The following is a 14,395-nucleotide window of genomic DNA, read 5'->3' on the forward strand; positions in this document are numbered from 1 at the left end:
GATCAATTTTCCCCACGCATCGAGGGCTTTACATAATTTCTATCACAACTAAATGCATTTTGCTCTGGAGAACCTACTGGTAATGGACAATAAGCTCCAGCTGAATCAGTCACAGAGAATCAGAGTGTAGCAGGAAACGAAATCCACTGAACCACTAGACTAAAACAAACCATATCAGCCAAATGTGTGTAGAGTGTTTTTATGTGTGTGTATTTAACGTGTGGACAGCAGCGCTGCGTCGCAGACCTCTCCCACAGCATCTGCCGGTCATACCCACTAACACACATGCTGTGCACACACTGTCTGCACGGGCATGCGAGAAGGAATTAAGAGGAATTAAGATGAAGAGGATTCATTTAAGCATGGGGAAATACAACCCTCTTTTGCACTCTTTCGCTCTGTGTAAGATGCAGATAGCAGAGGGAGAGATGATGGATGGAGAGAGACAAAAGTGTGGGAGTGAGGAATCAAGATCTCACTCATCCTCTTATAGAGCTCAGCTGTGTGACTCAGCAGAGGAAGCTTGATTGGAACTCTCGAAGACTTCATCGTCTAAGAAAAAATACTCCTTTATTACTGTTAAAGTAAATGATTTTTGGACCCATCCAGCCACCATCCAACATGCTGTACACAGCTTCAGTTCTTTCTCACCTTTAGCTCCTGAGGCCGATAAGTCAGGTGGCTTTTTTTTTTTAATTTTCAATGTTAAAATGTTTGTGTTTCATGTTAGCATTAGGATGCTAGTTGTTAATCTGCAGTACCATGGAGTTTCCTGATATCTTTAATTATAGGAAGTAAGGTCGGATGCAGGCTGTCGCGTACATTTAAATGTAAGAAACTGAAAAGAAGGAGCTGACAATGACATTGTCATACAGGTAACAGCAATCTAATATTTCTACTGTTAATTCCATCCAACCAGTATACCAAGTTTATTTATCTGAAAACTGTGGTAACAGCAGTTTTCCCGCATGGACTTGCGGCTGTGACCGTGTGTCCCGGCTCAGTGATTTATGGTATTAACAGTTTTGACCAGTATGTTTCTGATGTGAATTCAACAAAACTCAACCAAAAAGTGCCCACAGTGGCACAACCAGATGATCCATTAAACAGGCACCAGTCAAGCACCAGACAGACGCTGTAAACCGCTGTGGCAATAGGGATGGAAATACAACAATTATGCAAAAATACAAAACAAATTGCAGTTCGCTCAAATAAACTCGATAAGGCGATTATGCAATGACTGTGACAGCTCGACTGAAAAAAACATCTCATCCATGAAATTAAGCAAACCAGTAAATGGTTTTCTGACCCACATTGGAATCTTTCAATCAGGATTTTTCTTAAATTTAATACAAGTTCCAGAAATTTAATTATTGTATAAAGCCCTGATCATCAAAAATGGCCTATAAAACTGTGGAAATAGAACAGTAAGCTTTTGAAAAGCATTCCTAAAGGAGTGGAGGCTGCACGTAGACATCTTCCTGTACATGTACTATATTTTCTATATTATATTTTTCTATGTACGAGGACAGCAGTACAGAGGTGAGGTGTGCTGCAGGTGTGACAGAGGAGTTCAAGGTGGAGGTGGGACTGATCAGGGATCAGCTCTGAGCCCCTTCCTGTTTGCAGTGGTAATGGATAGGTTGTCAGATTACGTTAGACTGGAATCCCCATCCACCATAATGTTTGCAGATGACATTATAATCTACGGTGACAGCAGGGAGGACGAACTAGCGAAGGTGGAGGACTTCAAATACTTGGGGTCAACAGTCTAGAGCAGCAGTGAGTGTGGTAAGGAGGCGAAGAAAATGATCTAAAAAGACATTAGGGCACTTGGTGTTAGAGGGAAGGATGCAGAAAGTAGGCTGACATGGAAAAGGATGCCTATGGAGACAACTAACAAGCCAAAAGGAAAAGACCTTTTTCTACGTATTTGCGTGTCTTGTGGGATATTGCTGGAATGCATTGCAGCCCCAACAGTAGTGAATATGATTCATTTTTTTGTCTGCAGTCTGTTGAAGTGACTCATTTTGTTTGTGTGGCAGAAACTAAAATAGAAACAAATTCTGGGTGTGAAACACCAAAGCAAAGCAGCTCTGCGCTGCTAACCAAAGCAAAATACATCAGTAGGTCTATTTTTGTCTGTGTGTCGGTTTAATTATTTCTGACTAATGAGAGAGGCTTTAGATCCTATATAAAAGTAAAAGTACTAAAACCAAACTGTAATACTCAGTTATAAGTCCTTCAATCAAAGAGTTACCAAAATAAAAGGATGAATGCATAATAAGGAAACTGGACTGATACTGTGCTAAAAGCACAGTACAGTGATCACTTTATAAAAATGTCCCATGAGACCAAGTGGTGTAATGTGATAATTATTAACCAGATATTAAGATTTAAGCATGTTTGCTGTTGTATTTGGTAGAGATGGAGCACATTTTGATTGTTTCTCCCTTCATCATCTGACACATTTTTTTTAAATTTTAGACAGGAATCTGTCCAAATACTTCAAATGAATTCAAAGAAAATCAACAACAATTCTCATTTAAAAATCTGGAATCATTTTGATTTTAATATGACAAATTATTGAAATGAAAATGAACATAGATGCCAACGAATATATTGACATACATTTTTAAGAGATCTTTTTTTCAGCTGTGTATGTTAGGATATGATTTGGGGGTTGAATTCTCACTGCACTGGTGTCGGTGTTTTTTGCTTCAGGAGAACGGAGTGGAGTTTGAGGCTTGTGTCGTGGCTCAATGCGACTCTCTGATCGAGGCTCTCACAAGACAGAAAGTCAAGCTGCTCACCAAAGTCAACAAGGAGAAGGAGTACAAACTAAAGGTGGGATCGAGTGATCTTTACGTTTTTCTACATATAGAACATAAAGGCACTATGTCAGCTATTTTATGTGACCACTATGTGATCACTATTGCAAACACATCTGTGTGTCTTTGCGTACATCAACACAATCCTGTTTAAATAAGGGGAAATCTCTTTGAAGTTATGGCAGAAAGAGAACTTTTTTGTCAAGCTTCTAGACACATTTTCTATTATTTATAACAAAGTGATCAAACATCAAGTGAGATTCAGACATAATTGTTTTATAGAATAAAAATTCACAAACATCTGATTTGAGTTTGTTCTGTTAAAAAGCCCACAATACTCCGGGATTATTAATCTATCTATCTATCTATCTATCTATATCTATTGCTTGACTGCTCATGCTAAAGTATTCAAAGCTAAATTCAAATTAGAGTCAGGGTCAGAATCAAATCTGCTTTTTAAGTTTGGAAGATAATAATTTGTGCATTGGTGATTATAAAACATTTTCAAAGTTGAAGAAGCTCCTAAACAGCTGATATCAACTGTCTTATTTTTTCTAATTTCCACTGTAAATCCATCACTGGGGTTTTCCTAAGTCTTAGAAAAACACATGGAAACATGCCCAGTCTCAACGTGCCCACCGACCGACTGACCGCCTGTCTGATGGCGGGGGGGAGGTTGGGGAGGGGGTGGAGGGTTGGACTGAAGCCCCAAGGACAGCTGTTGTCATTATCTGCAGGCTGGGGATTGAGATTTAGTCAGAGGGCAAAGAGCTGGAGGCAGAACGAGAATAGAGAAATAGCTGCTTGTAGATAAACTAGACATTTTCACATGATGAAATATTCAGGACAGCCTGATATTCATGAAGTAGACAAGCAAAATATTAACCCATATTTATGTATAACCTTGAAATAAGGTTTGCTTTGGAAAGGCATGTAATAAAGACATGTACAGCATCCCAGAGTCTGCCAAATCCTTCTGATGGTAAGTCTCCATGCAGGACAGAGGAATCACCAGACGAGTGTTGGCTGATGATCCGAGGCTGCTGGGAGTGGATGAGTTCAGCCTCATATCTGTCAGCCTTTAGACCTTTTTATTAAAAGGCTGAACTATAACCCTGAATTAAAGAACCGTCTCTGCACTTGTTTCACTGAACAAACCAGTAGAGTTATAATTCTGCTGCCAGGGAGAAATTACAGTATATTAATGTGATAAAAACCAGGTTAATAATGTGGTACCCTGACAGCAGGCTGAGAGATAAATGACTATAACATGAAAGCAATGACTGAAGCCTTTGTGACATCTTTAGGACGTGATTTGTGTTTTCTGCCATCAACCAAGCCTCTGCACACTTTTTTTTCAAAAGCACTTACACGCTATTTAATCTGTTTTACTCGACAACGCTGCGACACAAGGCTAAAAATAATAAAATGAAATCTAGGAGCCTGTCAACACCGGAGCCAGAACTTAAGCTGTTAAAAGCAACATATTGAATTTCTCTTTCAAAAAAATAATTTTCATTTCATGTTTTGTTACAGCATGTCATTCTAGAAGTATTATATTTCTATCCATTTACACTAGTCTCACAGTTTAACTCGTCACAGCTGTTAAAATTCCAGTTGGCGTGAGACCCAGAGATGCTGCACCCAGAGTGGAAACATAAATCTTGGTCAAGAATTTTTTTTGCTGTGAGGAATCTGAGGAAAGGTGAGCTGTGAGCTGTATCAGTTAAATATTCAGCCTTGAAGTGTTGATGGCTTTTCCTCTAGGGTTAACTCCAACTCATGTTTCCAATGGCAGCAACTCACATCGCGCAAGATTTCAGGGATAAACATCTTATGTACTGTATATAGACAAAAAGCATTTTTAAAAAGTTGTATCTCTGTAAAGATGTTCATAAATTATAAACTCTATTCTGGCATTTAGCAAGGAAGACAGTCTTGAGTATAACATGGAGGTGTCAGCGTCTCCTGTCACTTTTTACAGATGTATCGAAGCACTTTGGAAACAATAAAATGCATTCACATTTGTGATGTATAGAGAAAGATGAGGAGCAGTGAAAGGCACAGCAGTCCTACCTCCACATGGTAAAACCTGCACAAGGACCCCAATAGAAAGCGCATTCCAACACCAACTCTTGCAAGCCTTAATCTAGTTCAAACTGTAAATATAAAATTTATTGTAAATCTTCAAACAGCTCTTTGAAGGAGTTAAAATGTTAGGCAATCTCTCTTGCGTGCGTGCGCGCGCGCACACACACACACACACACACGGAACCATAATCCAGTGATTGATGGATTAATATTCTCTCACTCATGCTGTGCATGTCTGAGTCTTTCCATGAATGAGATTATGATTCACGCAGTCTTGCTTATTGAATTCCTAACCTATTACTGCCATGTTCTTACATAAACTTTAACTAACACGACTGTCATGTTTTAACACTTCACTCACAGACAGCTGAAACGTTAGGAAGACTTAAACATCTGTTCCCTTAAACACAGATGACAAGAGAAATTCTTGTAACAGGAACAGGGAACATTTGTATTTTCTACATCATCTGATGCTCTAGATAAATTCCTAGATTCTCAATGACATTTTCTACTTGTACGCCAAATATATCCAACATTAAACAGAGCCTAAAGGTTCAAGGTGTGCGAAAACAGGATGGGAATAATGTTAGCAGTATCTCATATCTAGGTTTGCATATTTCGATATTTGCACCCTCAAACTCATTCCATATGCATGTGGAATATATTGAAAAATCCCTTCAACCAAACCTGCCAGTAGAGAGTAGGAGGCGGATGACGGCACATCTCAGCGGGACAGGAGGAAATGGAAATTCATCTCAGATTTGCTCAGGCTTCACGCGTCATCTTGATGTTATTTACACAAGAGATAAGAGTGTGGTTTTTGCCAACATGAAGTGAAAAGCCAATTTTCTCTTGGCAAATAATTTGAGTGACTGTTTTTTGACACGGCTAAATCCTAGCTGGGTGGTGTGAAGGCGACATGTAGCTGCAAGAACACGATTGTCCGCTGACCTTTGATTCAGTCTTGGATGTGAGAGCCTTGAACAAAGGACAAGGCAGCTCTTGTAAACTTTTTTTGTACTATACCAATTTATAACCAAGTATGAATTTTATGTTTGTGGGTTATTAAATCACTGATGACAACCAAAATAAACACGAAGACATGCTGAAGATATAGTAAAGAAAAAATTCTGGACAAAACGGACAAAGTCCTCAAAAATAAGACAGAAACTCAAAATATAAAACCAGAAATACCAAAGACATGGCCAGGCTAGTAATGTGTTTTAGAGGCTTTTAGTTCCCTGCTGCTCGTGTGATTCTGTGGTGACGTTTGACCCAGTAAGCACGCTATGACACCACATCTTCATCTTGGATTGATGACTTTTTTTCCTCCCCTCTCTCAGAGACTCTCTTCACACTTCAGTTTATACAGCAGTTGACAGGTGAATAATTGACTGTGATCTCATTAACCACAAAATAAATGAGGGAACTAATTTTGAAGACTCTGTCTAATTAACTTGCTAAATCATTTAGACTGCCGTTGGTTGACGGTGTAATTAATTATCTCGGATTCACCAACATCACAAGATTCCGCCTTGTATCACATCTTTGAAAAACTAATATGTCTTAAACATCCCAACATACTGTACATACATGAACTGCACACATTGGCCTATACCTTATTTGCACTTTACGCAGATAGTCACGGATCACCAGTCAGTTGAAGATGTTATGAAATAAACAAAAGGCTAATAAAGCGGTGACAGTTCACTGAGTTTCAATTAGCATCAAACGACCGGTTCTGACATCCATCCAAATCAGATTTTTTCAGATCTGAGCCGGCAGACAGTGTGAAAGACAGACGTGGAGGAGAGATCCAAAGACAGTGGAAAAAATGGAAAAAACCACACCTGACTTATCAAGGCTGGGAAATACTCATCTAATAACATGTTATAATAGTTGTTCCTTCTCTCAGCTGCGCCTACGTTAACAGCATCATTTATGTTCGTAATAACCGGACAACGATGAGTCAATGGAAGTCTCGTTCCCTAACGTAACCTTACAGTCTGATTTATCCACTGTGTTCCTGCAGGTGGTGCGTGACCAGATCACCCACTGCACCATGAAGCTCCGTCAGACCACTGGCATGATGGAGTACTGTCTGGAAGTCCTGAAAGAAAACGATCCCAGTGGATTCCTCCAGGTACGGTTAGGTCGTCACATAATCAAATACAGAACAAGTATTTCCTCTTTCGTATTTGATATTTAAGTGATTCAATGGGTTTTTCTTTGGTTAAATATGAAGTTAAAACTGTTTCGGATGAACCTTTAATGGATCATGACTGAGTGTTGAATGGTGAACTGTCACATCTTATGGCGTCCCCCACCTCCAACATAGAAATTCCAATGTGTTTTCCCCATGAATTAATTTTTATCTTCGGAGAAGTGGGTGAGTTTAATAAAATAGGGTCTTTTGGGATTCATGGGTTAAAGTCAGTGTGGCGATTTCTTGTCTTAGGAAAGCCTTTTTACTCCAATTCAAGACAGCTCACAATAAATCCTGATGTGTGGTTTGTGCCACTGGAAAAATATTTACTCTTATCAACAGGCTTCACTTGAAAAAAATTACATGAAGTGACAGTAAGTAGATGGAATAATGTATGGAACAGCACCATAAATATGATTCCCTGTCAGAAATCTCTCAAGAGAAATTTATAATTATCATGAAAAAGATGAACAAACGCCAACCTACACCTTTGAAATAATAAAGACAATAAAGATGCATACAAGGATCGACAAGATGGGGGGGGGGGCTTCCGATGTGTCAGAAGACAACGACTTCACTGAAGTGAAAACAGCACCAACACGGAAAAAACAACCGTCTGCTTTACACACACACACACACACACACAAAAATTAATATCCTGTAGATTTTCTAGTTTTAGTTGACTGGGCGTGTTAAATCATCAGCTGAATGTACGTGGATCAATATTATTGATCAGTGACAATTAGACAATTAGGTCAAAATAAGAAAGGTCAAATGTGACACATGGCTACTACTACTTAGAGGACATGAACTCTTAAGGCCTTTATAACAGCCTGATCCTTCATGAGTTGTTTTAAATCTTATCACTAATGGGGCAGCTGCATCTCAGTCCACTAGGGGACCAGAGGGTGGTCGGTTCAAGGCCCGTGTGGACCAAAAAGTGGAGAAGTTGATTAAGGTACGGGCCCCTTACAAGCTGCCCATTGGGGCACACCCAGACGGAGCTGCCCACCGCTCTAGCTCTCACTATATACAGTATTATATATATATATATATTATATATATATATATATATATATATATATATATATATATATCTGCATGCTTACAGTGAGTGTGTTTGTTTCAGGGTCTGTACACACACATAAAAAATATAGGAGTGGAAAAATAATTTCCCCAAGGGGATAATAGATGGATAGATTCTGAACTGATAACACTAAACAGGTTTGAACACAATCCATTTTTATGTGTTCATGCTTCACGTTCCCCTCTAAACCTTGAATAAGTCATTACTTATCCATTTAATGTTTGAAGTTTAAATATTATGCGACTGTGGGTGATGAGCTACATTTCTTTATCTCTTGATAAGTTTTGGGAAAACAAAAGCAGGTTTACAGAATGTGTTTTCATTTTAACTTTTTCAAACTTTGACCAACATTTATGGTTGCTTCAATTTCTGTAATTCTGTTTAGTTCTGGGTTTGAATAGTTATTTCTTCTGGGAGAAAGACTCCGTAACAATGAGAGAAATAAAATGAAGTGAGTGAGAAGGACAGAGGAAACGGAATACTCTCTCGAGAGACACACTTCCCTTTGCTTCCATTTAATCTGAATATTTCATCATGTATTGATGATGTGGTTCTCGTGCCAAATTCCTAACTGGAGGCTCTTAAAGCCAAATGGTACTTTTGTAAGTTTAGGAACATTTACAAATATAATGCAACAGCTCTGAAGTGGCAAAATGAAGCAATTTACATTTCGTTGCTGGGGGATGAATCGGCAAATCCCCTGTTCATGTTTTGCCTTTAAAGAAGATAAAAATCTCATTTTTGCACTGAGTGCAGTTTAATGTAATATATACACTTGACTTTTAAAAAAAATTTCTTCCTAAGGCTATGAAGCTCTTTCCAGCAGATGAGAGGTTTAATTCTCATCCTTAAATATTTGAACTGCACTAATGCCTGCCTCGTTTCATTTGTCAGACACAATGTAATGAAATCAGGCCGATGGAACAAATCCTACAACAGAAGCGGTTCTGTATGTAGGAATGTATCACAGATCAAGATACGGTCGGCTAATGGGTTTATTTAATGGTTTGTGTGTTTTTTCAACATGTCCACATGTGTAGATCTCAGATGCTCTGATCAAACGGGTGACATCGTCTCAGGACCAGTGGGTGAAAGGGGCCCTGGAGCCAAAAGTAGGCCCAGAGTTCGACCTGACCCTGACGACTGACTCTCTGCTCCAGACCATCCTGCTGCTGGACTTCTGCCAGGGCAAAGGTGCAAGAAAACACACTTCTTGTTGCATTTAGATCATGAACAGTCTTGTTGGTGTCACTGATCACATTGTTGTTTTCCTAAAAGAGGTGACTTCCAACAACTCTGAAGAAAAGCAGGAGTTTATTCATTCCATCATGGGAGGTGGCAGACAAAGTGAGGGCTACAGAGAGCCGGTCTGAACTCTGACAGCGAGATTACATTGTACTACCAACATTTGTTCTTTAATGACACATTTAAACAAAAAATTGTCTGCTATTTAGAAGATACAGACAGGCTGAGGTATCCAGAATTTTTTTGCATGAGATAGAGCTGCAAAAATACCAGAGGCTGGTTATATTATAGAAGTACAAACTTAGGAGGGGGATTGGGAATGGACAAATGTTTGCACACTTCAATTTGTTTTTCTGTTTTTCAGCTAACTCTGCATGTATTTGTCTTCTGTAGCTCGAATTATCTCTTGAAACTTTAAAAGCTTCTTCCTGGGGCACATATGACTTTACGAGGCTGTTTCCACAGATTGAATTGTACTATTTGTGAACAGTAAACTGAACTTAGCAGGGTTCCATTTAGCCAGGCTCTATAAATAAATTAGCTCGATGTACACTAGCATGTAAAAGCATTTATGACATGATGCACAAAAAAGAAGTGCTTTGATGAGCTATTTAGTGACCAATAAGCATTAACTTTCCATCACCGTTTCCTTCTGAGATTTTTTTCAAGATACACAGCATCGTGCTCAACTGATTAGCTATTCATTGGCTGTTGCTACGCAGCAAACACTTGGCACGCATGAGTAAATGCAGCACCCCTAACATTCCACACCGCCTCAGAATACCCAGATGCGTTGTTGGACTACATTAAATATGTATTAAATATAATTATTATTATATTTTTTTACTGTTCCACTGAAGCAGTAAAAAGTTTTGGTTTTTTGCAGTTCTGGATTCAGCGGAGCTAAAACACTAAATTATGTCCATCGATATTTCCTATCAATAATAACTTAATGCATTTCAGTATTTCAGCATTCAGTATTATATTTGTTTAGTGAGTACCAATGCGGGACTCACTGGAAATACATTGTGGTCCGTTAGGAAACCATTAAAATCACATGCAGTTTTCAGCTCAGTGATGCATAGTTCATAATTATTATACCATGGTGCGATTATAATGATCATGTCCTCATTATGCATGCGTAGAAAGACTCAGAACAACCATACGACATTATAAGCAAACTCGAATCTGAGGGTCTCAGAGACAAAATACAACTCTTAATGAAAGAATGCAAACCTAAATCTGCAACAGTCTGAGTTCTGCTTAAAGGAGATTGACTAATTCCACACAGTCGAGCAGATCTGATCATGTAGGAGGTCGTCTTTGTTCATCCCTCGATTGTTGGTAAAGATCTGTACACTTTCACATCCGAGAGTTCATTCAGAACGCTGGAGGGTTTGATTGGTATTCATAGTATTTGACTTCCTCAGGACCGACAGCTTGTGGGAGTTATTTTGATTCACAAGAAGTCCGGAAGAATTCTCAGTAATCACAAGTGAAGACTCTGAAGACGTCACCTCACTGTCTCCTATCATAACTACAACCCTGTTTGGACTTATTATATTCCTGCTGCATTTACTTTATGACATAAACCCTCAGGATATCTTACATAACAGTCACACTTTTTCATTTATCTGGCAGAGAACCAGAATAAACAAAACTCAGTAGAACTTTTTAATTCCTATGAGAAATGATGAAGAAAAAGGTAAATCTTATTGTTTGAATCATTAGAAAAATTGTCTTAATATTACTTAAGGCGTAAATAAAATTATAAAAATGAAATGTCACAACCAGATTAAAAATCACTAATGTCACTATTTAAACACATCTCCACACTCACCTAGTCCCACTTGCTTTGTAGATCATTTTTTGTCATTGCCTTGTTTCATTGAACCAACATCATATTTCCAGATGTGCAAGAAATTCCATTATTGAAACAAAAGCAGGCATCAGGCAGTGGTGAGGCTGAGATGGAAACAGAAAACGAAGGAGGTATCTGTCTTTGATGTTTTAACTCCTTTAAATTTTCACCCTTTCCAAGTCTCAGTAGCCCTCGTGGTTTTCTGGTTGGAAACTCACCTCACAGTGTCTCTGTTCTCCTTCCTCTGCATGGTTGTCGTTTTCCAGATCCTCTCCAATGAATGGCACCTCTGCACAATAGTACTGCCTTCACTGGATCACAAGTCTCCTTAAACCCAAAGATACAAGTATTTGTTGCCTGAAGTACTTTGATCCTAATCATTTTTAATGTAAATTAACATTTTGTCCTAGACAGACTCACCGGCCACTTTATTAGGTAGACCTTGCTTGTTAGACCCCTTTTGCCTTCAGAACTGTCTTAATCCTTCGTGACATGGATTCAACAAGGTACTGGAAACACTCCTCAGTCAGTTCGGTTCATCTTGACATGATCTCCTCACACTGTTGCTGCAGATTTGTCACCTGCAATCTCCCGTTCCACCAACTCCCACAGGTGATCCGGTGGATTGAGATCTGGTGACTGTGGAGGACATTTGCAGTACAGTACAGTGAACTCATAGTCACGTTCAAGAAACCAGTCTGAGACAAACTGATCATCTTGACCACGTCTACATGCTTAAATGCATGGAGATGCTGCCATGTGATTGGCTGATTAGTAATTTGCATTAATGAGCAGATGGACAGGTGTTCCTAATAAAATGGCCGGTGAGATAGAACTACTTTGGCAACAAATGCTGTGCAAATACACTGATTTTAGGTGTCCATGTTGACTTGTGTACTTGTGTATTGCATTGATCCAACTTTGGTGATCCCTCACTTGACTGCTGCCTTTGTCACTATTCTTATTTTGGTCAAATAAATAAGACAAATGGTTTGAACCCAACCTCACCATCCTGAGGTCTCCTCCTGTGTGTTCAGTGGTTATTTTGACCTTGTTTTAACCGATGTCTGATTTTTTTGAGAATTTTTTATATAACTTGGATAATCTTTCCCTAACTTGTTTATATTACATGTTTCATCGCATCTTTTGACTTGGAAGTGTGTAGTTTATGCTGTATGCTTACTTTGTGTGTGGATGATCCAACTCCTAAATATCCACCACTACTGTCTCAATAGGCGTGTCAAATAATGTCCTCACATGGCCTGCTTAATACCTCCATCCAGCTGTCCTGTGAATGACGCAAAAACTGTTGTTTACCTCTCTTCGTTTAATTTAAAGACAACCAGCCAGCTGACAAATTAATTCTGTTTTTTTCTCCTCATCTATCCGTCATTTCATCTCTCCATCCTCTCATCCCCCATTTCTTCATTTTGCAATCTTTACAATTTATTTATCAATTACTCTCTGCAGTGGATTCTGGTCCATCTGTGCCAGCGGCTCCTCTGCTGCAGCTGGAGAAGTGTTGCACCAGGAACAACAGCGCCACCCTGGCATGGAGGGTAATTGCACAATCTGTCAACCTCATCGAAGGCTACATCCTGGAGCTGGATGATGGAAACGGAGGACAGTATAGGGTCGGTATTGCATGAAGCAATACTTGCAGCATATATATGCTTGACACTAATGCGACTTTTATTATAAATATTTTATTATAAATATTTTAAATTCTGCTCAGTTATGATGTGAGTCCTTTCAGCGGTGAACTTAACGTGTGCATGCAATTAACTTGCATATGGAATGAAGTGAATGAAGATTTATCTGGGTCTGCAGGAGGTATACGTTGGCAAGGAGACGGTGTGCACGGTGGACGGTCTCCATTTTAACAGCTCCTACAATGCTAGGGTGAAAGCCTACAATGCGATTGGTGTGGGGCCATACAGCAAGACTGTGGTGCTCAAGACCTCTGATGGTAAGGTGTGTGTGTATGTGTGTGTGTGTGTGTGTGTGTGTGTGTGTGTGTGTGTGTGTGTGTGTGTGTGTGTGTGTGTGTGTGTGTGTGTGCGTTTTGCATCCTGTTCTCCAGGTTGGCACCGATGGGCATGAAAAGGGCAGTAATCTGTATCGTGTGACGCCCTGCGATGGTCTGAACTGGTTCAGACAGGTTTTCTTTTGATCATCATAAAACAGTTTTCATGAAGTACATTAATTTGTAAAATGTAAAAACACAAGAAACCTCTTTGAAGATGAGTCTGGAGGTTTTCAAAGGTAAAGGCAGAAGCATTAGAGTCAATTAGTGCATCAATCAAGATGCAGATATGGAAGAGAGAAGAACAAAAAAGACAGGATGAAAAGAGGGAACAAGGGAGAGGACATATGGGAAAGGAAGATCAAGGAAGAACAAAGAAAGAAGAAGGTGCATTATTGTAAAGGACAGAAAAAGAGCAGAAAAAAAGCGATGCATGTGCAAGAAAGGGTAGGGATGGAAAATGAAAAAGAGGGAATGATGGAAATTAGACCACAAGCAACAAATGAAAGGGGGTAGAAAAGGAAGGATGGTGTGAAGTCAAGGTGATGAGAGTGGGGTGAAAACAAAGAGAATAAAAGATGTAGCAGTAGATGTAGTTGTCCATGCAAGGAAAATGATAAAAAAGCTAATGAAAAAGGAGGGAAAGAAGAAAAAAATACAAGTAAAAGAAAGGAAAGATTAGAGGAAAGTAATGGATAGAAGAGAGAAAAATAGCAGTGGAGAAGAAAATAAAGCAAGAGAAAGCTCCCTCACCTCACACACACCCACCCACACACACACCCACCACACACACACACACACACACACACACACACACACACACACACACACACACACACACACACACACACACACACACACACACACACACACACACACACACACACACACACAAACATACAACATTATTAACAATGGGCAATGGTCTGTTCTGACTGATAACTGTTCATGCCACCTAACCTCTTTTTTCTGTGTGCGTGTGTGTGTGGGTGTGTGCTTTTATTTTTTTTTAGCTAAATGCTGACACATGATTGGTTCAAAAATTGCC

At 39.3% G+C, this 14,395-nt stretch overlaps 1 protein-coding gene across 1 annotated transcript in view; it reads left to right on the forward strand.

The window, feature by feature from the left end:
* The window catches only part of LOC137613211 (E3 ubiquitin-protein ligase TRIM9), a 29,534-nt gene that overhangs the window by 12,332 nt on the left and 2,807 nt on the right, over nucleotides 1–14,395 (forward strand). The window contains exons 3-8 of the mRNA XM_068342235.1: nucleotides 2,725–2,847; nucleotides 6,955–7,065; nucleotides 9,256–9,409; nucleotides 11,372–11,452; nucleotides 12,792–12,955; nucleotides 13,152–13,290. Of these exons, the coding sequence (XP_068198336.1) occupies nucleotides 2,725–2,847; nucleotides 6,955–7,065; nucleotides 9,256–9,409; nucleotides 11,372–11,452; nucleotides 12,792–12,955; nucleotides 13,152–13,290 (772 nt within the window). The remainder of the gene's footprint in view (nucleotides 1–2,724; nucleotides 2,848–6,954; nucleotides 7,066–9,255; nucleotides 9,410–11,371; nucleotides 11,453–12,791; nucleotides 12,956–13,151; nucleotides 13,291–14,395) is intronic.

The sequence above is a fragment of the Antennarius striatus genome, chromosome 19, assembly GCF_040054535.1.
Source record: "Antennarius striatus isolate MH-2024 chromosome 19, ASM4005453v1, whole genome shotgun sequence".
Lineage (NCBI taxonomy): Eukaryota > Metazoa > Chordata > Actinopteri > Lophiiformes > Antennariidae > Antennarius > Antennarius striatus.